This window comes from Podarcis vaucheri (assembly GCF_965113315.1).
Source record: "Podarcis vaucheri genome assembly, chromosome: 5".
NCBI classification, from domain to species: domain Eukaryota; kingdom Metazoa; phylum Chordata; class Lepidosauria; order Squamata; family Lacertidae; genus Podarcis; species Podarcis vaucheri.
In genome coordinates this window covers 29,786,759-29,814,666 of record NC_138763.1, presented here as the reverse complement: position 1 = coordinate 29,814,666, position 27,908 = coordinate 29,786,759, and the positions used below count along the sequence as shown (strand labels likewise).

The following is a 27,908-nucleotide window of genomic DNA, read 5'->3' as shown; positions in this document are numbered from 1 at the left end:
TGGTATCTACTTTTTCTCCTTGGTCAACAAGCAAATCAGTCAATAGCTCATTTGAAGACCAATTGCCATATAATGAGCATTTTGGGATTTTGTCACCATAAAAAAAAAAAGCGCACACATCCTTTGCATATACGCAATTTAGAAAGCAGTTATAGTTAATGAACAATGGGTATTCATTAATTAAAAACGCTGTGCCTTTCATTTCTTAGAGAACACAATGGCAATCACAGCTAAACACAGAAGCCTCAAGTGGTAACCAGATATCTTAAGAGGCAGATTGCATTTTGAGACTCTTGTTTTAGTCAAATGAACTGCTGGGTTAAGAATCTGACTCATCACAATATCATTCACAATAGGTTTTGCATCAAAGTGCGCATAACAATTACCTTGATACTGCATGATTTTTCAGCACATCCTTCAGAAGTTCAGCATCAGCAAAATAAATTATCCTAAGAATTGCTCTAAGGCACTTGTGTCTTACTGCAGGTCCAGCTGAAGAACTGTACACTTCATAGAGAACACCAAATAAGGTTTTAATGAAAGATTTAGCCAGTTCTGGGTCTTCTTTCATTAACTGTGCTCGAGCATCATCCTTCTTTGATTCTGGATGTCCACCTACAGGAAAATAACTTGACCATTAAATATCAAGGAATGACACGTTGTTTAATTTTATCCAGCCTAAACCCCTCAAGGTAACATATAGTAGCATAAAATTTACCAAAAAAAAAAAAATGTACCAGGAAGTACTATTTATTTATTTCATAAAATTTATACACACCACTTAGTTGTAAAGAAACCTCAAAGTGGTTTACAAAAAGATGAAACAATACAACCAAGGAAAAAAATCACTACCATGTTTGAAGTGCACATGCTACCACACCAAATGATCAAGTTCTTACAAATGCAGAACAGATATTATTTGGCACCTGTAGTAGTGCCAATTCCACAGACTGAAATGGTTGAGTGGGCCCAGTAGTAGGGCAAGGCCTTCTCGTAAGTAAACCAGTCCCAAGTTGTTAAGGGCTTTATTATGATAACAGTAACAGCTTGAACTTGATCCAGCAAGCAAATTGACAGCCAGTACAGATCTCTGAGCAGAGGTGCTATATGTTGACAAGGACTCACTCCTGTCAGCAGTCATGCTGCAGCATTCTGCGCTAACTGCAGCTTCTGGATCAAGCCCAAGGGAAAACCCACAAAGAGTGCATTTCATCAATCCAGTCTTGTAGAAACCAATGCATGAACACCAACCCACTGTGGGCTCCATTTTATTAGCATTCAAATTTAAGTTTATTGACCTTTATCCAGCACCAGTCCAGCACTGGCATAGCCTCTCCGATGCTATGGGGAGAGAAAGCTAAGTGTCCTCCTCAAAATCCCCTGGTGACAGTTCCCTGCAGCTTCATATAGCAGGAGGGACAGTATAGATCCCACAGGGTGCAACAAAAATTGCCCATTGCTACTGTCTGGTAGCAGGCTTGCGGGGAGAAGTGGAAACACTTCAAAACAGTACCTCCCACCAACAACCCACAAAGTCACTTCAAAGTAATACCATTATTGATGGTATTGAAAGGTGCAGAGAAATCAACGAGAATCTGAATTTAAATTCATTTACCTAATTTTCACACTCTAAAAGGGGCAGAGTGGAAATTCTCATCATTACATATTAGAAAGCATGTGGCCCTAAATAGGATCTCGTTCCTTATGATAGGTATCTGAACGACACCAAACTTTGTATAGGAGACATGCCTTAATTACAAAAGCAAAATGTGGGAACTATTTTTAAAATAGTACTTACTAGTGTTGGTATTGGCTAGAGGGTTAGGTTTTCTCTGAATGGCACGTGCTGTTCCAGTATCCTCATTGATCTGCTGCATAGAATTAAAGTCAATTGTATAAACACGCCCCAGCGTAGACAGACTTATTTCATCTTCACCAACCTGATGAGCTGCCTGAAGACAAATATGTAAGTTTAAACTCTGTATGAGTTTTGAGTTTACATAAATGAAGATACCGTGTTCCCCGCTGCTGAGGGATAAAATGGGCACAAAATGAAAGCGTTGGTAACACCCTAATATATGGGTCATGCCACAAATAAGGTTTTAAAAATTGTTTTTTGCCTGCTTTATGGTTTAATTGTCCTGATTTCATATTGCAAGCTACCCTAAGCACTTGCTTAAATTTATTTTTTGTGGACTACAAGTTTAAAATTAACATTCCAAAGTTTTCACCCTGTACTATACAGTATCAGCAAGGAAACTATTTTAATGGATATATTCAGCTAAGTCAGACAAAAATATCCATCATTTCATGAAAATGACTATACATAAGCTTCAAAATTAACCTAGCCTGAGGAGATTATTTCCATTTCACAGCTAAAATTTTATTAATAATTGTTAACCAATGTATACATTTACAAGAGTGAACAGTAAGCAATGTCTTTTCTTATACAGGGGTGTGTGGGTTACTACCTCAATTATCCGGCTATCAATTCTGTTATAGGGATGCCAAAGACCTCTGTCATCTCGCCATTGCCATATTGCACCATCTGTGTTCTGTGCGTTTCCTTTCTTTAGCATGGTGTCAACAGCAAAAATTCCTTCTTTCGGTAAGCAAGGCATCAATTCACTGAAAAGAGCAAAAACAAACAAAATTAACAGCAGATTTTTGTGTAATGCTAGACTTCATGCCAGTGTATTACGAAAGGGGGTCTCATTCCTGAAAGAAAAACTCACACACACACCCCAAAAAAGAGCCTTACCAGATAAGTGATGTAAGCTCGTACAGTTCTTGAGGGCTTCTTGGAACAAGGTCAATTTGTTCCTGACAACTTCCATTGGAGGCTCCACAAAGAAGAAAGTGAAGAGTTTCTGCAATATCTTTAAGCATAAACAATCAATCACAATGTTACTCTGCCATGTCTGTAGTAAGCATTAAAGAATGCTCTCAGAATGGAGCAATCCCAAGAAGAATGCACTTAGTGTGTATTTCTACTGCAAGAATTAAGTGTACACAGTAACAGTAACTGAAAGCAACCCAAAACCATACTGCACACATGATCCTCTCTAAAGCATAAGCCTTCAAGTGTGTGTGTGCCTGGGGAGGTATATTTCACCCTGGGGGGGAAATGGAAAAATCTTCTGACTCTTTATACTATAGGTTGATGCTGGCAACTTTGCACAAAATAAAACTGATATTGGGTCCTTAGCAACGACTTTGGGGGTCACCAGGAGGCCAGGGTCCCTAGTGAACATTACAGGCATTTGTTAGGGTGAGAGAAAGAGAAACCAGTGCATTAATTAGCACAAAGGAATTGATTGGCTGTAATTGGAGCCTACAGCTCATTCCCTCTCCCCACCCCACTGTTGACTAGGATTGCAAATAGTATAGAAAATATAGTTCTGTACAGTGTGAAATCTGTCAGATCTACTGTCAAGACAGAGTTGCATCTAAATCAGTATGAGATGGGGAGGGGAGGGGAGGCGAGCGCACCTGCCCATCTTTGGGCAGGAGAGTTACTGCTGCTTACCATGAGGGAGGTTGGCATTGTGCCAATGCACCAACAGAAGCAGCTCTACCAGTGTGTTCACACAGCAGCAACCTCCCTCCTGCTTTGCCCCTCCCATTCTCCATCCACACAAGCAACCACAACTCTGCTACTAGGCAGTCGTAAGTGCCACCTCCTGACCACGCCATCTGCTGCTGATCTGTGCCAGAGCTCCACATTTCTCTAAGCATGCTTCTTTGTCTCCATGTGCTTGTTTTGCCCTTTTCATATGGTGAACACACACACACAAAAACACACACACACACACTTCTAAGTGATGCATCTCAGTTTGCTGTGTCAAGAGTACACCAGGGATAGTCACAAGCACCAGGTTTGGAAAGCAATGTGTAATTTTACTAAATGACAAGATAGAGACATTTTTCTCATTAGAAACAGCATGTGAACCAAAATTCTGAAATTCTGGTTCAGCTATCTTGTTTAAGCCTTCAACTACAAATGTATGTTGTCACGTTGCAGACTTGAAAACATGTTTTGTTACTAAAAAGTTAGAGCTGAAATGAAAATCTGAGAAATATTTGCTGTACAAGCAGAACAGAAGCTGCTCATTGCAGGATCCCACTATCACTATTTATCTATTTTTTAAAGATCCAGTAGCTTGCTATCTTTTGAGTTTTGTAGAATTACTAGAAATTACCCAGTGGCAGTTGCTATTCAAGGGAAAAGCTTTACTCAATTTTGTGTTCTCAATTCATCTCACTCAGCTTTCATGCCTAGATTTTGCAATGAAACAGCTTTGGTTGCCCTGTGGAATGACATTTTCTTGGAGAAAAATGGAGAGAGTGCTATATGTTAATGAAGCTGCTGCAGCGGGCATTTAACTATTTGCTATCATTTCACTTGCCAGTCCTACAGACACTATAACATCTAGTAAACAGAATACTAAGAGCCTACACATGCACTTACTTTGCTTCATAAGTTGAACTGCTAGTGTAGGACAGTTGGAGCACATAAGGGAAAACATGCGCACCACCATGATGAACATCCCTGAGCTCAGAATTGGAGGAGTCACTACTAGAAGCTGCTGAATATTTGTGAGCAAATCCTTAGAGGCAACTTGCTGGAGGAGATTCTTCAAAGGAAAGAAAGAGGGTTTTAAGTATCATTTGGTCAAAACCTTTTTTCAACATTATGCTGAAGACAGAAAATAGATGCTACCTCCTCATGTTGGAAGTTGTCCACTAGGCGTGCAAAACAGAGGCAAGTGCTTTCTACTGACTTTTTGTCCTAAGAAATTGAAAACAAGTATTACATTTCAATACACAAGATTTGGCATGCAGGTACATCAAGAATTGCAATCCTGGAATTGTCCTATTACAGTGTTCGGCAGAGTTAACTGAGAAAGCATAAAAAAGGACCTAGTCAAGCTAATACACAACCAAGAATCACAACCCAAGAACTGGGACAAACTTCTTAATATCAATATATTTCCATAACCAAAATTATCTCCTTTAGGGGGCTGTACTACTCTTAAGGTCTGGTGAAATTTCTCCACAGCACATGCAGATCAATCTAAGATTCACATATCAGAACAATTAGAAGATAGCTGACCCAGACAGTTTCTGACCTGGTGGGTTAGTCTTTGTGTAAGCAATGGCAGAGAATCTGCAACAAAGTGAAACTCATCAGGAGTGATGCTCTGGCAGCAGTTGGCAGCAATAGCTAGTGCATTCCTCTGGGCATTTATGCTGAAAAATTCCAGATACAGCAGACAGTCTGCTAAGCCTCCCTATAATACAAAACACACAAAACCAGTTCAAGCAAAGAGAGGACTTTAGATCATCAGGAGAGATACAGAAGTTTCTTGGAGCAAGTGCTCTTTAAAACTCTGGTAACAATCAAGATTAAAAATAGCCCCTTTTTTTTAATCAGAAGAAATACTTACTGCTTGCAGAATAGCTTTACTATGTCTGCGTGATAACATCTCCAAGGCAGTGAGTGCCTGCTCTGCCACATCAATACACTGAATAACTTGCAGCTAGAACAAATAAAAGCATATATTTAGTTTTTAAAGTGATATGAAACAAGATTAGAAATTGATCTATGCTGTCAATCATTTCCCAAGGCTCAAATTTTGAACCATACTTTAATAGTGTCCATTACCTTTAAACATGCACACTTTATAATAAAACTTTATATTCACTCAAAAGCTTAAGCATTATGTAACAGTAATTAAATTGCTCTTGTTATGTACCCTATACTATAGATATATATTTATTTTATACAACATTGGTGTGCTTCATTCTGATTCCTTACTTAATCACATGGAAAGAAAAAGGGATTGTCCAGTATTTGTGTACAGTATTATACAAACCATTTCCAAATTGTAACATTTTACCCCATACTACTACTACCTATCATTATTTAATTTTTTATATTATTATTATTATTATATCTGATTTAACTCAACCACAGCACTGAAATTTACAGTGTTCTTGAATCCTCCAGAACAGACTGAACAGAAAATTCAGGATTACTGGAACTGGCAGAGTCTTTAAGTTTACACTTTGCCAAATACATTTGACTACTCAAATGAATGTTCTGTAAACTCAGCCATAACTTCTGGCTTTGATGTATTCAGCTTACAGGGCTGTGGGTAGGACAGAAGCAAACACTTTACCCAGGCCCATTAGTCCAGGCTTGCAAGCCTGTTACCAAGAAGAAACCTATGTTCTCTATACAGTGTCCAGATATTGCTAGAGCCAACCAGAAACATGAACAGAAGCAACATCCTAAACAGTGAGGTGCTTCTGGCCCAAGGCCCCGTAGAAGAGTGAGTGAGTGAGAGATAGTATGAGTGTGTGTGTGTGTACTTTGTTTTAAGTGACAATGTTCCACGCCACATTACATGCTCTGTCAAGAACTACAAGTCCCAGTTCTTTTAGTTTCTACTGGCAAATTTTATGCAAAGGCAAGAGCTGCCAGCAGGGTGTGGCAGCCAACCAGCAACTGGGGCAGGGGAGAGAACAAGTCCTATAATCATGGACTTTTGAGACCCCAGGGACAGGAGACACCAGTGCTGCCAATAGGATTTACTGGCCCCAAAACATGCATAAACAATACAAAGCTAGGCCTCTCATCTCTAGAATGGTATTAGAACTGGCACTAGATTCCAGGAACAATATCTGAAGGTCATACATCACTCACGTATAACATATATACATACCTGCTATGCTATCATATTTGTTCATAAATATAATCAGACGGCTAGAAATGTTAGGGAACTAAAAGCAGCTAAAAGAAACAAGTAAATTCTCTTTTTTTTCCAGGTGTTGGAGTCCATCTTAAAACTTTATACCAGGTTGAGAAAAATTACTCTTTGTACTGCTTCATAAGACATTATGTTACAACAAATGTTAAGTTCATAAAGTTAGTTAACAGTATTACCTTTTCCAAAAAAACAGGAATTGCATCTACTACAACAGCAGATGATCTGGGAAGTGCTTCCATCATATAGGTTAAGGCTCGACAAGCATGATTCATCTATTAAAAGATATAAGAACATAAGAGCCCTGCTAGAGCAGTTCAAAACCTATCTAGTCTAGAATTTTGTTTCCCACCATGACCAACCAGATGCATGTAAGAAGCCTACAAAAGTAGAGCATAAAAAGTAATAGGTCTTCCCTACTGTTGTTCCCTAGGAAGTGGTTATCACGAGACATTCTGCCTCTTGTACTGGACCTAGCATATAGCCACCATGACCAGCAGCCATTGATCTAACAATGCTATCTAGAATGTGCAAACTAGCAAAGCCTGCTTTGAGATTTACCTGAAGCTGCATTTAACAAAGTGTGCATGAAATACTTACAATGTCAAAATTGTGCTCCATCTGCAGCAATGTTATCTGCAAACAATACGAAAGGATGAGTCAGCTTGCAAGAACAATTTCTCTAAATTCTAGTAATTTATAAGTGTGCTGAATCTACAATTCCCACCATTCCTAGCTAACAGGACCAGTGGGCAGGGATGCTTGGAAATGTAGTCCCAAACATCTGGAGGGCTGGAGTTTGCCTATGCCTGCCTTATAGGATAGGTTAGGCTGAGAGAGACTTGCTCAAGACCACCCACACAGCTTCATGCCTGAGCAAAAATTTGAACCCATGTCTATCCAGTTCAAATACAAACCCCTACCCCCTACACTGGATCTCAGAATGGCTAGACAAGATGCATATTTATTCCCTAGGTGTCTGAAACACAATCAGTAATTTGCTGTTTCTTTAAAAATGTCACTTTTTGCCAAGGCCATTGGTGAAACATACTGCTCTAAAACATTTAGAGAGAATGCAGTTATTGAAGCATTTACTTCTTCATGAAAACACAGTGGATAATACATTACATGTTCAAATGAATGAGTGAAGACTGGTCCTTACCAGAGCTGGCACAACACTCTTGACTGGAAATCCTCCCAAAGTTTCTTCATTCCCCATGACCAACAACTGACACATTTCAATCACAGACTGTAATTGCTGGCTTTCATCAGTAGCCTGGAGCCCCTGTAGAAGTTGCTGAGCTTTAGAACCTAGAAAAATTGGGGATTTTGAAAGCTTAAATCTTCCACTTCCACAATATATTATCATAGTTCATTAGGAGAGACAGGGCATTTTCATTAGCTGCCTATCATAAATATGAAAGCAGGAAGTCAGTAATGCTGCATTTATATGCATCTTTGTTGATATTTAAATGTTATTAGATTACAGCTACCAAATAAACCAACAGTATGTGCTTTAAGCTACCGAAATGCACTATAATATTCAAGAGATAGTGCAAACTGAATCCATCCTGATAAGATAGGAACAGAAATAGAAAGACAATTTAAGATCATTTTTTTAGCTAGCAGAGTTCTCAACCTGATCAAACCCTGGTAGATCTATGGGCACATAGTTCTGAATCACTATTCAAAATTAAGTTCCAAATTCACCTGCAATTGAGACACACACAGTTAAGCCTCTTCTCACTCCTGCTAATACTGCACTTGTAGCTTTCTGTACTTCAGGCTTTCTAGTGATGAACTGATGCCAAATGACAGATGCCTCCCCGGAGGACATTAAGCTAAATTGTATATTGTCTTCCTATGCCAACTGTAGAGAATTGCCTAACTGTAGAGAATTAGGCTGTTATGCTGTAGTGTTATGTCATTATACTGGAATAATTACACTGGCAAAACTTTGAGAGGATCCCGATTCTGTTTTAAACATTCAAAAACTTTTCTTCTTCATGGTACACCCTCCACAGTGAAGTACCAACAACAAAAAACCTTTAGTCAAAATATGCAGTTTTAATCAATCATGAGAGATTAGAGAACAATGTGTTTCTGAACTGCATCTCACCAGTCAAAGTTTCACAGTGTCAATAGACTGGGCGTACATCTAAGTCTGGTTATGTCACAGGCTAGTGCTTCTGTTAACATATGCATCATTTACTTAAAATACAGAGCTACTGATGAAACTTCTAACAGCAAGGTAAGTAGATACATCTTCCTAATTTAGGAAAGCTTAGAAAATGTAAACCACCTTGGTCAATGGACTGAATCACTGTAGAAATATTTGATTAACTATGCAGAGGCTGTGTTTGGACAATGTTGGTTTATTAAATGGGGATTTAACTGTGAACCACTGCACTGGGAACCACTATTAAACCAGAAAGCCTCTAATTAACCATCAAGTACAATAAAAATAGTGAAAAACACATTTAAACTTTAGGATTCCTGCAAAAGCAATTATTTGAGAGAACAACCAGATAAGCATTAAAAAAACATACTAAAGGTTGAAGATGGGTACTTTTCATTCCCAGCTGTCAGGCTGACCTTACTACAGGACAGATGGGGACAACTGTTCCTAGCATTGCAGGCCCTCCCTGTGGGTCCATGTGGTTGTTCAGATTCCTTAGAAGGGGCCATGATCCAACCAAATAGGAAGTGACTCTTGGACACTGTCAAACATGGCACCCCTTAGTCAACAATAGCCAGTGAAATTGGGAATGTGCACCCATGTCTCCAATCACCCACCCACAACTCGAGGAAAAGTGTTTGCTAGAAGACAGTACTGAATTAGGTACATCCCAATGATTCTTTCTGGCACAAGAAAGTGTCAAGCGTGGCACTCCAATTCCAATAATAGCCAAAGTGTTTAGAAATGAAGAACAGGGGGTGTACACCCCAAGCTCTGAGCCACCACAAATCATATAGCTAAAAAAAGCCTTGTACAATCAAAGACAAGCTTCCATGTAAGATGGCACAGAACTGGCATCCAATCCAGAGAAATAATCATGTGCAATACACCATCCCATGCCAACCATAGCCAATGTATGCAGAATGAACAAAGTATCAGGTGTGTGTGTGTCTGTGTGTCCTAATAGGTTTTCAGCCACTCTAAATCATACAATGACATTACAGCATTGTGTCCATCTCAGTGCTTAGTTTGAGCACAAGACACGGTCAAGCATGGTGCCCCCATGCCAATAGCAGCCAAAATGTTACCCAAAAGCTAATTTGGAGATGGGGCAGGGTGTATGTCCTTTGGACCCCTCGTAAGCAGTGGTTAATACTTTTCAATCCAACTACTTGGGATGATAAAACATTATTTGGCAGGAATGTTAAAGGTCAGCCTTGTTTTTACTGCACTAAAGTTTCCCCCTTTGTCCAAATCATAAAATGATGCCCACCACATATGGAACATGTCAAAATCCTAAGTCACATTGTGAAGCTGGAAAAGGATTAATGGTTGAATCATGGTGAAAGTGCTGTGCATGTAGACAAAAACCCCAGATTTAACTTGGCTTAAGAGACAGAGAAAGGATCATCCAAACCCTGCGATTCAAGTCTAGAAAGAAGTAGTTGTTTAAACAGGTTGCTTTAAATATGTTTCCCATCGGCTGCAATAAATATAATTCAAGTGATTATGAAGAAATCCACAAATGTGGAGGTTTGACAAAAGCCAGTTAATAGGATGTTTTTGTTTTTTTACTTGTTAATAAAAGTTACAGTACAAGATACAAGTATTCTGAGAATTTAGTCTTAGAAGTAGTCCTTCAAGAAGCTATAAGGCTGAGGAGGGACAAACTTCCCAAGAGTAGTAATTCCAGAAATTTCCTGGATGAAGCAGCTTACTTACTAGCTCCACTTCCAATTGTCCGATGAAAAAGTTGCGACATTCGAGGACCAAGAGGACCAAACAGATGTGGAGGAAGACCTCTAGCTTCCAACAGAGCTAGAGACAAAAATATACATATAACTTATTTGAAACTCATGCACAGCACCGTAATTTATAATTCACATCACAGACTTTCAGTGTTGTAGCACAGATTATTAGGATGATTAAACCCTACACCATAACAATAGTGAGCCAATTCTAATCAAGATCTGAGTGCAGTGAAGAATTTTAATATGGGCCGAGCTAGAACTGCTAACTTAGAAGCAATATTTTACATGCATTTACCTAGTCAACGGCCCCAAGCCTTGAAAGCAGTACGAGTTTAAAATAATTACTAGCATACAGCCCACTTGAACCCCTACTTAAAACAACGAAAACTTAGATAACCTATTTATTCTGATTGAAAATGAAAGTTCTAATACCTACTAATGGTACTACTTAAGACAGCTAAAGGTTTCTATTAAGGACAAAAAGCAGTTGAATCCTCTTTGCTCTTCTAAAAAGAAAAAAAAATTAAGAGCAAGGACTGCCAACTACCACCTAGAAGATAACGAAGCCAGTCTTTAGAGGATGCAGCGCTAGACCAAACAAAAAGATAAAACAATTTCTAATCACCATAAAAGCTTTTCCTTCCAATAATGAAACTTTGACTTTACAGTGTATGACGGCAAATGCAGTTCCAGAAATCAGAATGGGCAACATCCAGTGATAAGCAGACCCATTGTAATCTATGTACATTTATTTCAATCAATCTATTCTAACTTAATTCTGTCTACTCAAAAGAACTATTTGGCTGGATATCACCCAATGCCATTTCCAACCTTCTCACCTCAAAAGTTGTATTTTTTTATTTTAACCATGAAGATTTCACTTAAGTGATATGCCATCAATAATCAGAGTAGAAACTGGAGTAGAAGGAGTGAAAAAAGACATACAAGTCCCGGGAAATTAATGCTGACTGATCTACATTTCCTTCCCAAAGAATATAAAAGTGCAGCATTAAAAATCCTTAACATTTTAGAACAAATCTAAAAGCTGTGTTAATATTTATTTACTGTAGTCATGAGTGTAACATAAGCCTCTTAGTTTGTACCTTGCAATCTCCCCATCTCAGAATCATCCGATTCACTTTCACCAGAGGTAGTCATGCCCACAGCCCCAGCAACAGAACTAGAAGCTACAGGAAGGAAAAAAATTAGTGGCACTATATTAATAAGTCACACAGTATACATACTTGTTAACTCTTCCTGAAATCCTCCTTCCAAAGTAGTCAAAGAAAACCTTTAATGACTCCAGTAGGAATAGGAATGGGCATACAAAAAAGCAGGTTTATTTTTAGTCTTGACCCACATAGTATGGAATGACTGCACTTGAACACACAAGGTCAGCTTAAACTTTCAGCCATGCAATATGGTTGAAACTTTGGGGCTTCTTTTTCTTTAGTAAATAAGCAATTTAAAACAGAGGGCAATGGCATTATACCATATAAAACAATAATAGTTCAAACATATTTGCTTGAACAGAAAACTGACAGGAATATTCAGAATTAGGAGCTATAATCAGAACTTGGTGTGCCTTGCACCCTGCAACAAGGCTGCCAAGCAGATATGCACTAATACAGTTTGTAGGATTAGACTAGTGTAGCAGCTTTGTAGCTTTCACAAAACCACAGAGGTGAAAGAGGCAGAGGAAACACTTCCCACAGACTTGTGGAACAGACAAACATTTGTTCAGGGTACTATTGGTTTGCTTGCTTGCAAGGTAAGTTGCTAACAGCAAAAATCTATGCATGTTTACTCAGAACTAAATTCCATAGATTCATTGGGATTTACTCCCTAGAAAGAGTGCATACGTCTGCCCAATACAATGAAAGGTGAAGGGTGTTAAGATGCTTCTATTACCTGTTAATAGAAGTATAAACAAAACTAAGCAAATTAAAACTAACGTGCAAAAACAGCCATTGAGCAAATGGCTTTACTTATATTCAGCAACACTTCTTACCAAAATGAAGTCAGTAGATCTATGATCCTATTAAGCACATGGTATATTGGACAGGAGCCAAGGCAAATGAATGCTCATTCCTTTTTAACCACAGGAGAGGTATCAGGAGTCACATACATACACCCTGCCCTCACTGTCCCTTGACAAATATATTTAAAGGAAAACATCAACATTAAACCACAGTTAATACTAGCTAGGATTCCTTGTTTTAACAAGAATCTCAGCCAAACTTGAAACCTCAGTAAGAGACCACATATTTTTAGAAAGTGAGATCTAAATTTATCTTCAACTGACTTGAATAGAAACATAGGTATCGCTAAGTGTAGCTGGTGCAAGAAAAAATAGAAATAGCAGTCCCATCCAGAGGTTCTTAAGAGGAAACTGTTGGCAGAATATGCTTTGAAGCTAAAGAACTACTTTAGGTACATGGTTTGGGAATGCTAAATGGGTCCTCTTTGAATAAGCCTCTATGCTATATTATAAACTGTCTTCCAAAGTCTCAAATGGAGTATAACAGATCACAAAGCGGAAACATTTCAAGTAACTCAAGTCCAAAGACCCTTTGAGCATTTTCTCCTTTTTTAAATCTGGCCAAAATGGAGCACTGAATAAAGCATGTAACCTCAGCTACTTAAGTGTACTAGTATGGACATTTCTAGGCAGAGCAAATACAAACAATTTATGGACAATAACTGCTTTTTCTGTGCCAGTGTTGAGTGACACTAGTTAGCCATACCTGCTGCTCCTTGTGGAGCCTCATCAGCTCGTGCAGCTGAAGAATTAACGCCATCCTGGTTGTTATCAGGATCAGCCATTTTCTCCTGTCGGCGAGCTTCAGCTGCTCCTCTTTTGCCCAGGCCAGAGCCTCGCCGACTGAAAACAGAATTATCATCAGAAACCATCGAGATTACGCTATGTGGTCTACAGTGCTGGTACTATCAGTACTCAAAATTAAACCATGCAGACATGGAGTCATAACAGAACAGTTAAACTATATGCAAAAAGTTTTTAAAAGGGAAGTTCAAACAGTCACATCTGCAGATGAAGCAGATGAGAGGCATGTTGAGAAAAAGAGATGCATTATCAACATTATCCATGCTTCGCTGACTTCAATACCTACTTGTTCAGATATGCCTACAAAGAAATTTCCTTCTATTTTCCTAATTTCTATTGAAAAACAGAATTTCTGTATTGTTCAAAACAGCTGGTGAGTAATAAAACATCTTCAAGACCTCACACCAGGCTAGTTAACAGCACTGTAATTAGATTATCTGAATTGGGCTGTACTTCTCTTGTAACAAGTTAGGTTATTTTGTAGTGTCCATTTCAGCGCTGAGAAATTGGGCCCCTGTATTAAATTATCCTGTCTCTTGGGTGGTTTATTGCATATTATCCTGTAGCCACCACGACACAAATATAGGTTGTCAATAAGAATGTGCTTTCTAAACTCTTCGGGGAGATTCCCTCAAACACAAATTCATCTTCACAACCTTAACATACATGTAATTTTTAAAGTTCGAAAATACCTGGTACTAGCACAGGAGCCCGTGGTCTTTTGCCGTGTGCTCCGCCTTAAACTGGGGAGCTCCGCAGGTGGTGATTCACTGCGCTTTTTTGTTGATTTTCTTAAGCCTAAAGAGAGAAAAAGACAGCTGAAACAAAGACAATTCTAGTTTCTTTACAAAGACTGTGCTTCAGAAAATGAAACGAAGCTGCACATTCTTCCTCCTCTTGACCAAATGATGGATTCAAGGGAAAACACAAATTGTGTTTATTCTCTATCAGATACAATACCTTCTGTATTGCATGTATTTATGTGGTTAACAACAACATCACATTATATGCAATAATCTTGCCCGGCTATGCCCCTCTTTAAAAAAAAGATGGGGGAAAGGTCCACATTGTATGGTGCTGAACTTGTATTCCAATACTTGAACCATAAAATAGATGACAAATTTCAAGATTTTCTTCCACCCTGAATTGCAAAGCCTTTTTAAAGAAAGAAAACTTATTGAAGCATGCATCAGAATCCATCTGAAGTATCTGGGCTAATTTGCATATCACAGTAAACCATGACTTACCACAAACAGCTTGTTGGAGCATACTGAAGAATTTTCTACCTTTACTCTGCTTGGCTTAGTGTTACATGGGAACCAGTCTTGGCTTCCTGAGTCTCCCCAAAACAAATCACAAGCAGTAAGCCAAGGTTACCAGAACTAAGCCAAGTCAGAACTTGTTTGTATTATTAGCTGAAGGGCAGGTATTCAAAGAGTATGCATGGATGGAAGAATCTCAGCAACTGCAGCTGAACAAGTTCCTTTCTCCTTAAAGCTAGGGTCTTAACAGGGCAGTCACTTTTTTAAAAAATCATATATAAAATAATGGGAAACATAAGACAAAATCCTTGCTAGTCCTGTGAAGGAAGTATAAGCAACATTGTGAAAGATCCACTTATTGAAGGCCAAAGTCCTAGATTAAGTACTATGCGTGAACAGAGTGATGTCCTTGGTCTACATCTTAAAAGGACCTCAAGGCCTCACAAGGGACAATCTGAACTAAAGCTAGAAATGCAGGCATTGCCACCGGGGTCATTTCAAGTGCTATGCATTTTTCCTTAAGCTTCTTTTGAAGGAAACTAACAGTTGTATTTAGGAGTACCAGTTTGTGATATAACTTTGAACACAGATTTCAAGCAGTACTTTGGGGTAAATTTCCATTTTAGAGGGAAGTTGAACCTACAGAAGAGCTATGAAATGTGACTGAGCAGCAAATTTTTATTTTTAAATATGCAAGAGTTTGAAATCTATGTTCTAACAGTAAGAATGCAAAAGATATCCAAAACAATAGCATTGTTTAAATAAAGGAAGGTTATTCCTTTTCAGAAGTTTAGAACAAAGGCTATGGGATATGAATGCATGGAAAACTACTGAAGTGACACAGTCATACCTCATGTTGTGTCCGCTTCAGGATACATGTTTTTGTGTTGTGTCCCGTGGCAACCCGGAACGGGTTACTTCTGGGTTTCACCACTTGCACGTGCGCAGAACTGCTAAATCGCGCTGTGCACGTGCACAGACATGGCTCTTCAGCTTGTGTTAGTTCCGTGTTACAGATGGGCCTCCGGAATGGATCCCATCCGTAACACAAGGTTCCACTGTATTTTGGTAATAATAGCTAGCATACGTGATAAAACCAAGAGAGGTTAGTGGTTGTGAAAGGTTGCGTCTACAATATGCATTCAGAAGTGGACCCTATCCCTTTTCTAAGGAGTGAGGCACTCTATGTAGAAAATGAAATATATTCTGATCATCTTCGAGACTTAACACCAATTTTTAAATAAGAACTCGGAACTGTTCTTGATCTGGGAGCTGGAGCAACTTAGCTGAACAATGTTTAGACTAGTAGCTTCTGTCCCACACCATGTTATGTGGTTTAATCTACCATCAGACCAGGGTGTATGCCTAAGAGCATCCAAGCAACCTGCTGCAAAGTTGACTTGAAAATGCTTTAGCTGCTCAGTTACCAGACATAGCTGAGTCATTAACTACTTGAGAGATAAATTTCCTCCTATCACTCCTACCCATCTCAAGGCTCAGAAGGATTCTGAAACCTTGCATATGCCCGAATTCAGGCCACAGGTTGCAAAAACAACCATTTCCCATCATCGGATAGCAAGCTGCAAATTTATTTTACCAGCATAAGCCTTCCTAAGATCATTTATGTATCATAACCTTAAGATGAGACTACTACCTATACATCTAGGACATAAGCACAAGCTCTCCATACATCTAGGACATAAGCACAAGTCTTAGCAAAGGACTTTCTCATCAACTCCTACTTGATCTTTCAAACTGGAAATTATTACTATTATTATTATGCACCTGTCCTCCTTTCCCAAGGTCCCAGGGCAGGTTACAACACCAAAATACAACATAAAAATGACTTAGAACAACTTAAAATCACAAAAATAGGGTAGGCGCTAAAAAATACACACCTCAAGTGCCAAGTGCCAAAAGCCAAGGTAAAGAGGTGTCTTCAGAATCTGCAGGAAGTTGTAAAATGAAGGTGCCAGGAGCACCTCTGTGATGAGAGAGTTTCACAACTTGGGGGCTGCCACAGAGAATGCCTTCTCTCAGCCCACCACTACCCAAGCCTCTGATGGTGGAGGAACTACCAAGAATGACCCTTCTGCCACTCTTAGCACCCCTCCACTTATGAAAACACATTGTGGCCTATTCTGACTAGTAGCAGCTTTGTAAGGCCTAAATTAGAGGTTTTTCTTAGCCTTGCTACAAGATACCCATTGTCCTTGTTATTTCAACCTATGAAATCTAAACTATATGGACAATGTAAAACAAAAACAAAACCCTATTCTCTACTGTTAAGCATTTGGTCTTCTGATTGTACTGATTTACAATAACCAGAATTTGGTCGTGTGCTAGCCACCCAGCTCATGAAGTTAAGTGTGAGGCTCTTCTGTGTTTCAACTATGGTGGAAGCACAACTGGTGGGGTCAAGAAATAGGGCTCTCTGAATGGTCATAGCATCCCAACTGTCTTCTCTTAGTTTGTGAAGACTTTTTCCTGCCAGCAGACTAAATCTCCTTTTTTTACTGGAAGATTGTGTTTTATCTGCTAAGCCTTGGTTAGATTTTATTTATTAAATTTGTATTCCTTCAGCCTAAAGGTACGCCGGCTGAGACCCTACCTGCCCGTGGACCGTCTTGCTAGAGTGGTTGCATGCTCTGGTTATTTCCTGCTTGGACTACTGCAATGCGCTCAACGTGAGGCTACCTTTGAAGGTAACTCGGAAACTACAACTAATCCAGAATGTGGCAGCTAGATGGGTGACTGGGAGTGGCCGCCAAAACCATTGACACTGGTCCTAAAGGATCTTTACTGGCTCCCAGTGCATTTCTGAGCACAATTCAAAGTGTTGCTGCTAGCCTTTCAAGCCCTAAATGGCCTAGGCCCAGTATACCTGAAGGAGCATCTCCACTCCCATTGCTCAGCACAGACACTGAGGTCCTCCTCTGAGGGTCTTCTGCTGTTTCCCTCACTGTGAGAAGCAAAATCACAGGGAACCAGGCAGAGGGCCTTCTCAGTAGTGGTGCCCTCCCTGTGGAACATCCTTCAGATGTCAAGGAGATAAAGAACTACATAACTTTTAGAAGACGTCTGAAGGCAGCCCTGTATTGGGAAGTTTTTAATGTTTGATGTTTATTATGTTTTGATATATGCTGGGTGGAGTAAATAATAATAATAATAATAATAATAATAATAATAATAGGGATGATGATGTCACTAATGTATGAAACAGACATCATAAAAGCAACACATCTGAACAACCTCCCTCTCTCCAAAATATCAAACCAATTCAACAGCAGTCTGGGTCGCACACCAGTTTCCACAGGCTGAAAAAAGAGATTTGGTGCTGCAAAGCACCTCTGGGCTACTTAATCGGAGGTTATGGACTGTGCTCCTGGGTAGTATTACTAAACACACATAGTTCTAAGGCATAGCAGAGAAAGACTATAAAACCTTGGGAAATTATATATAAACATGGTGATGTCAGGGGATGAAAATATTTCAGGGTCCATATTAAAAAGCGTAGCCAATGTTAAGTTATTGTACAATAAGACAAGCAACTTGGAATAGAGACTAAGGACCAGTTCATATTTTGGATTAAATCTTTGCATCCAGAAAACTAGCATGCTGAATAGATCAGGTCAAACCCTGTCTTCAACATGGAGTTGTCCCCCTATGGGGAAATATTCAAATATGCACCTCTGCATCTATAGCTGAAGTATTACAGTAGCTTCTCCTTGGGTATAACAGTTGTACAGACTTCCTTCCCCTCCCCATGATTCTCACCTGCAAATTACTTCTTATATTATTTAATGCAAATCCTGCACAATAAGCATGTTACATAAGGTGGTCAAATTTCAAGCCCTCACATAAGTAAAAAGATTTTCAACTTACTTGCTAGTTTAGCCTGCAATCCTGAAGGCCCGGGTTTTGATGCCTCTGGCTTAGAAGAGCCTGGCAGAGTCAGTTTTGTTTTAGGCAGGCTAACCTTGGGGCTGAAACGAGCAGCCCAATCAAACTTTGAAGAGCCACTTATTTTATTCTGTTCTTTATCACGGCTACTTCTCCGTGGGCTGGGGCTGGATGCAGATCTGGAACGCCTGGCCTTACTCTGGTCTTTCCCCTGTTTCACTCTGGCACCCTGAGGAACAGCAGAAGAGGCAGAAGCAACAACAGAAGAGGAGGAGGATGTGGAGGCTGAAGAGGAAGAATCTGTGATGGTGCTACACCCAGCTTTGGCTGAGCTCGCTGATTTTGAAGCCAGCTTGGTGGGTTTTGCTGGTCTCTCTTCACTGCCAGTCGATTCAGCTGGTGGACGACTCTTTACAATGGATGAGGTCTCTGTCCTTTTCCGTTTCTGGCTTCGGGAGCCACTGGCAGCTCCACCCTTTCTGGTATGAGCCTTGCTTGTTGATGGCAATTGTGAAGACTTTGACTCCTGCTCTTGATGCAAGTGTCTTTTCTTAGACTTAGTCTGTGGCTTGTTTGTTTCCAAATCTGAGGAAGAATCAGCGTGCTGAAGTGCTTTGGTTTTTTTGGCAGGGCTAGGAGAATTTGCCTGGTTGTAATCTGGGCTAGCACTGCGTTTCACTCCTCGAGGACTGTCCTTTTTAGGCACCTGCCCCGGTTTTTGCCGCTCCAAAGTATTGTCTGTGTCCAGAGTCTCTTGTTGTGGAATTATAATAGCAGATGAGGTACAGCCTCTGTTGAGGGGGAGAAAAAAGCAGTATAATTATCATCATCATCTACAGAGTCATCCAGCTATTTAATTTGTGGTATTCCAAGGAAAGGAAATTATAATAGTAAAAAAAGTAACTATCTAAAATGCAAAAATCTACATTAAACTTTTAATTCTGATTTTAGTAAGCAACTTTGATTGATACAGTACTGCTGAAAGCTTTACAGAAACCTGTATTGTCAACATGTGTGTCTCTAACATACTAAACAATTAATAATGAAAAGCGACCACTTCAGTATTGCATTTTATTTTATTTTTCCATTTCAGAATTTTCACCAAAAAAGGTAATGGATATTCAAAAATGCAGTATAGCTGGGGAAAGTTTCCAGTCTGCAGTTCAAGAAATAACAGATATTACAGAAACTGGGGTCATCAAATGAAGTGGTGGTGGTTCAGGGTAGACAAAAGGAAGCACTTCTTTACATAGCACATATAACTATATAGCACCCATAAATAAAATTGTTATTGCTTACAACAGATACGACAATGAAGATTACAATATATACTGCTGAAGTTATATTTGTAAATTCAGAAAAATAAAAGTTACCTTTTAGAAACTTGTCCCTTGGACTGTTCAGAAGTAGTATTGGACTGCACTTTGGGTGCCTTTGATACTGATTTTCTACTTTCAGAAGGGCTATGTGCCTTATGTTTTGCCTGCCCTAAATGTGACCTGTCAGCAAATAATTAAGAACAGAAAGCTATCAGGAAAACTGGCATACAAACACAAATGTATACATGGAGTATATTTGCAGTATAGTTTTCTACTAAGCCTATGCAAAGATGTTCTAGGGAGAAAAGTTAGGTATATCAAGACATCAACTCTCTCAAATGAAATTATATCTCAAATTAGTATTCTTTGATATTTCCTGGCCTTTTCAGTCTTTCAATCATTGACATTAAGCAGAGATTTGGAATCATGAACCTATTTGGAAGTTTGTAGTTTCCTATATTCATTTGCATTTCCTCTTACTAACAATATGCATACAGGCAACTAAGAAATGTTCCAAACTTCTCACCTTCCCTCTACACAAATGATAAACATCTGCACAATGATTCTGTAGTTGATAAATCCTGCAGCTCCATAAAATTATTTGTAACTTGAGCAATTATTCACCAAATATACATTTAGCATTTTTGTTTACCAAAATAAATCAGATGTCAATGGAATAAACAACTATCTGACGTTCAGAAGACATCGGAAGGCAGCCCTGTTTAGGGAGGTTTTTTAATGACTGATGTTTTAATGCATATTTAATTTCCTGTGAATAAAGAAATGCTAGTGGTTGGCAACAGTTTACCATTACCCTTTGAAATGGGGGGGGGGAGAAGAATCACTGTCCCTGTGTAATACAGAAATTAGAAATAAGTGAAGAGAAGGTGAAGCACAAGCTGCCACATGCACTACTGATGTAATGCTGAGGGAGATGTGCCCAGGCACGGTTAAGTAATATGATCAGCCACCAGAGTCCATCTCCTTCTTAATTATGCAGACCAATTGCTTGATATATCTTGGCCACTTGAGAGTTCAGTTACTCAATATTTCTAAAGTTAATAGCATTTGAATTAAATATCTGAAAATTAAGCTGCATCTGTTTAAACATAAATCTAGTCAGTCATACCACATCCTGTCAAGTCAGATTCACCAACTTTTGTGTGGAGAATACAGGGCATACAGTAATTATTAAAAAGATGCTGCTGTATCTCTGGATTTAGAGTAATTTATTTAAAATTTATTATGCATCCCTGAATGTCAAAATATGTTTCTAAATGGTTTACAAAGCATCAAAAACCAGTTAAACAAACTATTAAAAGATAAATATCCAGGTCAAGATATTTGTATAAATAAGTGCTTCAAAAGCCAGTGGAAAACTAATGTAGATGCCCCTGCCCCGAGTATTTTGGTTGGAAGTACATTCCATAAAACCAGCGCTACCACTGAGAAAGCCCATATCCGTGTTACTGCAAAGCAACAATGATAGGGCCATGGAAGTCTAACCAGGTTCCATTTGTTTATCTTAATGATGTTACTGGGCAGTGGAGGGGGATTTGGTCTTTCAAGACATTAAGGACTCCAATTTACGTAGTTTAAAAAACCATCAACTTCAGAACCCATGGTCTGAAATCGGCTTGTTTTGAGGCTGGCCATATTTATTGTCCAACCATGACTCCTAGTTTCAGACATGAGAGGAAGCCATGACCAGCTTAAACTGAAATTAAAACTTCCAAAGTCCTGCTCTTATGCACATAGAAGGAAAGGAGAGGTCACTACAGTGCTGCTAATGCAGTGGTTTGACTTTACCCCTGGAGGCGCACTCCACTGTCCTTGAAGACAGATGGATGCCAACACCAAATAACTATGTGCATACGTTATATCTGCTGTGTCAAGGTAATGCCATGCTGAGAGGCTGGTGCATAAATCAACACTCAGATGTAAAATTCTTTTTACATTCTTGCTGCAAGATAAAGCCAAATGTACAACAGGCCATTTTAGTCTCTTTTCCAAAGAAATCTGTACTAAAAACCTGAACCAAAAGATTGCATGTGAGCTTCAGTCCATAGAACAAGACTTTAAACCTAAATCTGCTTAAGCCCTGAGAACTAGGCATTCTAGTTCAATGCTTAGAAGGAGGTTGTGCATTTTATGTTTATATTCACAATTCTAGCTGTTAAGGCCAAAAGGAGACATTTCAGAGATACTAATAAATACAAGGGAAGTATAGTTATCTGGCCTAAATAAAGAAAAAGATTTATTGGGTTATCCCCCCTCAAGTGTTAATCATCCTCCGATGATCAGACGTTTGTAGATAACGAGTCATACCTTCCTCCTACTGCGTCGTCTTGCGGTTGGGCCCCGACAGTGTTCCTTTGTGAACGTCGCAGTGAGCCCCCTGGACTGTTACTAGGCCGGTTGGACATTGGCACCTCTCTCCTGAAGGGACATACCCTTTCTAGACACTACCATTCACTGAAAGACAAAAACAGAGCCCCAATGAGAATATCTGGCCTCTGTTGCAATGTTTACATCTTATGATAAAGGTTAATTAATCCTCACAATATTTTAGAGAAAACAGAATTATATACCAACGAACATTTCAAACAATGACCAAATATCACTTATTAAAGTTTCTAAAGCATTGCTTGCTAGGATACATTAGCAGATAGAAAGAGAAAGAGAACACATTCAGTGATTAAAAATAAATAAATCAACCTATTTTAACCAAATCAGAAAGGGCTTATATACACAATATCCCCTTGGCCATCACTAGGTTGAAGAAGCATAGTAATCGCTTTCTCGGGGGGGGGGGGACCCAGCTTCAACCACCATTGATGCCAGCTAGTCAGCCACCATTGATGCCAACTAGATTCATCAGCCCTGAGTGCTCACTGGAAGGACAGATTGTGAAGCTGAGGCTCCAATACTTTGGCCACCTCATGAGAAGAGAAGACTCCCTGGATGTTGGGAAAGATTGAGGGCACAAGGAGAAGGGGACGACAGAGGACGAGATGGTTGGACAGTGTTCTCGAAGCTACAAACATGAGTCTGACCAAACTGCGGGAGGCAGTGGAAGACAGGAGTGCCTGGCGTGCTCTGGTCCATGGGGTTACGAAGAGTTGGTTTATTAAATTTCTATACCACCTTCATCCCAAAATCACAGGGCAGTTTACATTATAAAAACTGAGAAATACATAACATAGAAGCAAACAAAAACAATATGACTAGCCCCCCCCCCCCCCCGAGTTTAAAAGGCCACAGATGAATATGCCAGGGAGAAGCTCAAAGCTGGCTAATCTGCAAGGAAGGAAGACCTTACCAAAGGCATGATTTCAGCATACACTGTCAATAAATAGCATTTAAAATTGTCCAATGTTTAAAGATAAATAATGACTTTGGGAATGTTACAGCAACTACATTGTGGCACTGCATTTTAAGGGTTTATGAAGAGCAAAAATGCATACGACAGCTGTGAGGCTTGAAAACATATTACTTTGCTAATGACCTCAGAAGTAAAGCTCTACACTGCGATGCCAATGTCCTTGGTGATAAAAATCTAACGTTTGCACCATTTCCAAGTGCAGCGGCTAGTCCCAGAAGTGTGCTGACCATGACATTTTTTTACTTAAACCATTCACAGTATTTCGCTCTCCACCCGTTCTTTAGACTTAGCATGGAAACAATTATCTAGAAAACAGGTAGGAAAATACCTTTTGCTTATGCTGCAGTCATTTACACACTCAGAAGTAGCCCCAACTGAATTAAATGGAAATCACTTCCAGGTAAGCAATCTTGTTGAGAATATACCTTCCATCAGCCCCAGCTGACATGGCCAATTGCCAGGAATGGCCTTTTTTGTAATCCAACAACATTTGGAGGGCCACAGATTTCCCACCCCTGAAGTACAAGATCATAGTGCTTTACAATAAACACAGAAGCACAGAGACAGAGCAGAGGATCCTGCCAGCATCGTTTCAATAGTACAGGAGGGCAAATGAATAAGATGAATGGGGGCAAATGCTATTCTACATATACAGGCTTTGTTTCAGTTGCTAATGAGAGGTGAGTGTTAAATGTGAGGTGGTTTTTGAAAGACAAGGTACCGTATTGCCGAAAGTTCTGGGAGAAAAGACAAAATTATCAATTCAGTGTTGCAAGCCCAAGTCTGTGAATTCACTCCCAACTGAGATTACAGGCAAAATCCTTGCTGAACAGGTGCATGACAAGGTCTTCCTTATTCCAGTACACATTTTATGGTAGTGCATGGGCTTATGCTTAGTTTTATATAAAACCATGCTTTATTTACTGATTTCAAAAATATTTGTACTTATAAAAGCACAAACTTTCACACACGACACAGTAAGGTGAACTATGGCTTACTGGGAACATGCAAATGTGTGGGCTCTCAGAAAAAGGCTTAAGCCAGCATGGTGTAGTTGTTAAGAGTGGTGGACTTGTAATCTGGTGAACCAGGTTCGCTTCCCCGCTCCTCCACATGCAGCTGCTGGGTGACCTTGGGCTAGTCACACTTCTCTGAAGTCTCTCAGCCTCACTCACCTCACCTCACATAGTGTTTGTTGTGGGGGAGGAAGGGAAAGGAGAATGTTAGCTGCTTTGAGACTCCTTAAGGGGAGTGAAAGGCGGGATATCAAATCCAAACTCTTCTTCTTAAGAGCACTTTGATCCTTACTTATCCTTTTTGCTCTGGCAGCAAGCTGAGCTAAGGCAACGCTTGACTTAGCGTATCATTCCAACTCAGGCTCATGATTAAGGTATCGCCTCACTAACCACAAGCTGTAGCAAAAAACAAGCCTTGGCATCCAAATGTGGTTAGTGAAAAGAGACCTTAATTGCAAGTGTGATTTTAGACATGTTAAGCCAAACTTAACTGATGAGCCATAGCTTGGCCTATCATGCTATGCAAGCAATACCAATATATTGGTTTGTAATATGGAATACCACGATTTTTACTTAAGCCTTTATTGCGGTTTCTTGTAATTTCACCTTTCAGTTCACAACTACAAGGTTAGCTTTGATTTACTCATATATTCCTCTAAACTCACCTTTTAGTATTTTTCTAATGTTTAGTAATTGCCAGTTTTGCTGATGAATCAGATTGTGCCATTTCTTTACAGTCAGTTATATACAGACTCTGTGCAAAGACAAAACTATTTCAGCTCTGAAGTTTAAAGAATAGGGAGGAAGCTGTAATCGTGTGTGTGTGTGTGTGTGTGTGTGTGTGTGAGAGAGAGAGAGAGAGAGAGAGAGAGAGAGAGAGAGAGACCTCATGGCTAGGTGTTACAACTAATCAACATTTAGCATCATTATTACAAATATAGTAGCATTCTGGGCCGAAACAGCTGTTATACCAGTATTAGTTCTCAGTAACAGATTTAAGTATTGTGAGATAGAACAGCAAATTATAGGGTGTAACAAGTTTGAACAGAAGTTAGTGCCTTATCTTAAGAATGTTCTGTCCAAAACACTCCAACAGTTATCTGAATGATTTGTGCTTATTTATCCTCTCTTGCAGGAGCAAGATGCCATCTGAACAAGATTCTTCTTCCTTTCTTCCAGTTTCTTTCAAGTTTCCTCAGTTCTACCCTATTGTGACTACACCATAGCCATGTCTGTTTGGTCACATTTTATTAAGTGTAACAGTAACGCAGTTCAAGTATTTAACGTGCACACAAAAGGTTCTGTTTCATTTGTTCATAAGCTTGCCAAAATGTTATAAAACATGTATGGCTTTGGGGTGGTTTGACACAGAAGCTTCATTGTACTAAATAGGTTCTGCTTAAGCCTTCTTTTGTAGAGCTTTTAATATTTTTGGATAGGACAGGACTAGAGGTTCCATCAGTCACCTGGCATGAATGCTTAAGGCATTAAAATGTATACAAATCCATTCGCAATTTCCCCAAATTTTTAGTATAATGGCAAGAGAACCAACCAAAAATGAATTTTTAAAATTAATAATTTAAATGTGGTATACCTAAATCCAGATTTGTCTGTTCAGTTGAACAGACACATGGAATCTATGCAACTGACCTTACTCTTCCACATTACATGTACCCAACTGGCAAGCAATACCACCCACACAGAATGACGGGAGTTGGGTGGGACCTTAGAAGTCATCTAGTCCAAACCCCTACACAATATTTTCAGTTGCATGAACTCCATGTTTCTGTTCCAGTGACCAAATGCATTAGGGGTTTTGCTCCACTTCTCCCGTCACTGACATACATCCTGCTCCAAGTTAGCGATGAAGCTTGAACCAAACACAATATAGCACATCACAAGACACCATACACATATTGCCTAAATAAAGTTTCCTGACATTTTTGGAGTTTCCGTGAACATGGAAAGCCCTTAACAAAACATGTTAAACTCACAGTGGAGGTTTTTTTGTTAATTTATACTTGCTTTATAATCTTAATTTTCTAAAAAGGTCTGGACCATTCTTAAAAAGAGAACCATGTTTAGGCCACAAGCCATTTAATTATAATGTAAGCACCTATTATTGTCTTAGCTAGAAGAAGAAGAAGAAGAAGAGTTTGGATTTGATATCCCGCCTTTCACTCCCTTTTAAGGAGTCTCAAAGCGGCTAACATTCTCCTTTCCCTTCCTCCTCCACAACAAACACTCTGTGAGGTGAGTGTAAACTGACTTCAGTTTTAAAAGTTACTGCCAGTCCTGCAAAATCGCTATCTGAAACTCAAGCTAGATTTCTGCTCTTATATCCTTAGGTGGATTAAACTACATTGTTTACCTGTTTAATTTATTGTGTTTGCATGGTTTGTGCATATGCAACTCGTTATACAATGCTAGTTTGAATGTTTTTTGTCAGTGCCAAGGGCAGAGTCATCTTTTAGTCCCCTGCAGTAGAAGAAGAAGAAGAAGAAGAAGAAGAAGAAGAAGAAGAAGAGGAGGAGGAGGAGGAGGAGGAGTTTGGATTTGATATCCCACCTTTCACTCCCCTTCAGTAGTCTCAAAGCGGCTAACATTCTCCTTTCCCTTCCTCCCCCACAACAAACACTCTGTGAGGTGAGTGGGGCTGAGAGACTTCAAAGAAGTGTGACTAGCCCAAGGTCACCCAGCAGCTGCATGTGGAGGAGCGGAGACGCGAACCCGGTTCCCCAGATTACAAGACTACCGCTCTTAACCACTACACCACACTGGCTCTCGTACAGAAAGTACAGAAGCCTTTTGCAAACACAGTGGTGCCCCGCAAGACGAATGCCTCGCAAGACAAAAAACTCGCTAGACGAAAGGGTTTTTCAGTTTTGCGTTGCTTCGCTAGACGAATTTCCCTATGGGCTTGCTTCGCAAGACGAAAACGTCTTGTGCTTTTTTTAAAAAGCCGCTTGAAGAGGCAAAGTTGCGACGGACCGTGCTTCGCAAGACGAAAAACATCGCAAGACGAAAAGACTCGCGGAACGAATTCTTTTTGTCTTGCGAGGCACCACTGCACTACTATTTATTTAATGTCTCTATGGAATAACAGGCAGAAACTTGATTTTTAGAAGAATCTGAAATGCTAGTTACTAGATTCTGCAACTGTTACTAGATTCCATGCATGCTGCAACAAAAAAATGCAGATGAGTACATATCTTTACATAAGGAAAGGAGAAATTTCAATACAGTAATTTCGGGTACTGTACTTTTATCCTCTACTGCAAGGGTGAAATTGTGACTATCTTTCTAGCCAGTAATTTTCTTTTTTCATAGCTCTGGCTACCAACACTTTCTTAATGATTTATGTCCCATCAAAACTAACAATTAGTCCATAACCTGGGAATTCACAAACTTCATTTCTCACCATCAATTTCTAGTACAGTTTCTGCAGGAGGTGGATTTAAGTCACTTCTGCAAA

The 27,908-nt window shown here is 39.5% G+C and overlaps 1 protein-coding gene across 5 annotated transcripts in view; it reads right to left on the bottom strand.

Moving 5' to 3' along the window:
• Window positions 1-27,908, bottom strand: part of TRIP12 (thyroid hormone receptor interactor 12) — a 70,076-nt gene that overhangs the window by 24,334 nt on the left and 17,834 nt on the right. For 2 of the 5 annotated variants that reach the window (XM_082223820.1, XM_082223821.1), the window contains exons 2-19: window positions 22,361-22,507; window positions 20,087-20,212; window positions 18,696-19,504; window positions 14,241-14,346; window positions 13,451-13,587; window positions 11,807-11,890; window positions 10,675-10,770; window positions 7,936-8,084; window positions 7,374-7,409; window positions 6,953-7,048; window positions 5,451-5,543; window positions 5,133-5,294; window positions 4,724-4,792; window positions 4,472-4,637; window positions 2,762-2,879; window positions 2,472-2,628; window positions 1,799-1,952; window positions 387-615 (exon numbers count right to left, since the gene is read on the bottom strand). In XM_082223820.1, coding sequence (XP_082079946.1) covers window positions 387-615; window positions 1,799-1,952; window positions 2,472-2,628; window positions 2,762-2,879; window positions 4,472-4,637; window positions 4,724-4,792; window positions 5,133-5,294; window positions 5,451-5,543; window positions 6,953-7,048; window positions 7,374-7,409; window positions 7,936-8,084; window positions 10,675-10,770; window positions 11,807-11,890; window positions 13,451-13,587; window positions 14,241-14,346; window positions 18,696-19,504; window positions 20,087-20,212; window positions 22,361-22,458 — 2,885 coding nt within the window. In that variant the 5' untranslated portion in view covers window positions 22,459-22,507. Of the gene's footprint in view, window positions 1-386; window positions 616-1,798; window positions 1,953-2,471; window positions 2,629-2,761; window positions 2,880-4,471; window positions 4,638-4,723; window positions 4,793-5,132; window positions 5,295-5,450; window positions 5,544-6,944; window positions 7,049-7,373; window positions 7,410-7,935; window positions 8,085-10,674; window positions 10,771-11,806; window positions 11,891-13,450; window positions 13,588-14,240; window positions 14,347-18,695; window positions 19,505-20,086; window positions 20,213-22,360; window positions 22,508-27,908 lie in introns of those variants that run through there. The other 3 variants (XM_082223822.1, XM_082223823.1, XR_014220089.1) reach the window with 2 other exon arrangements.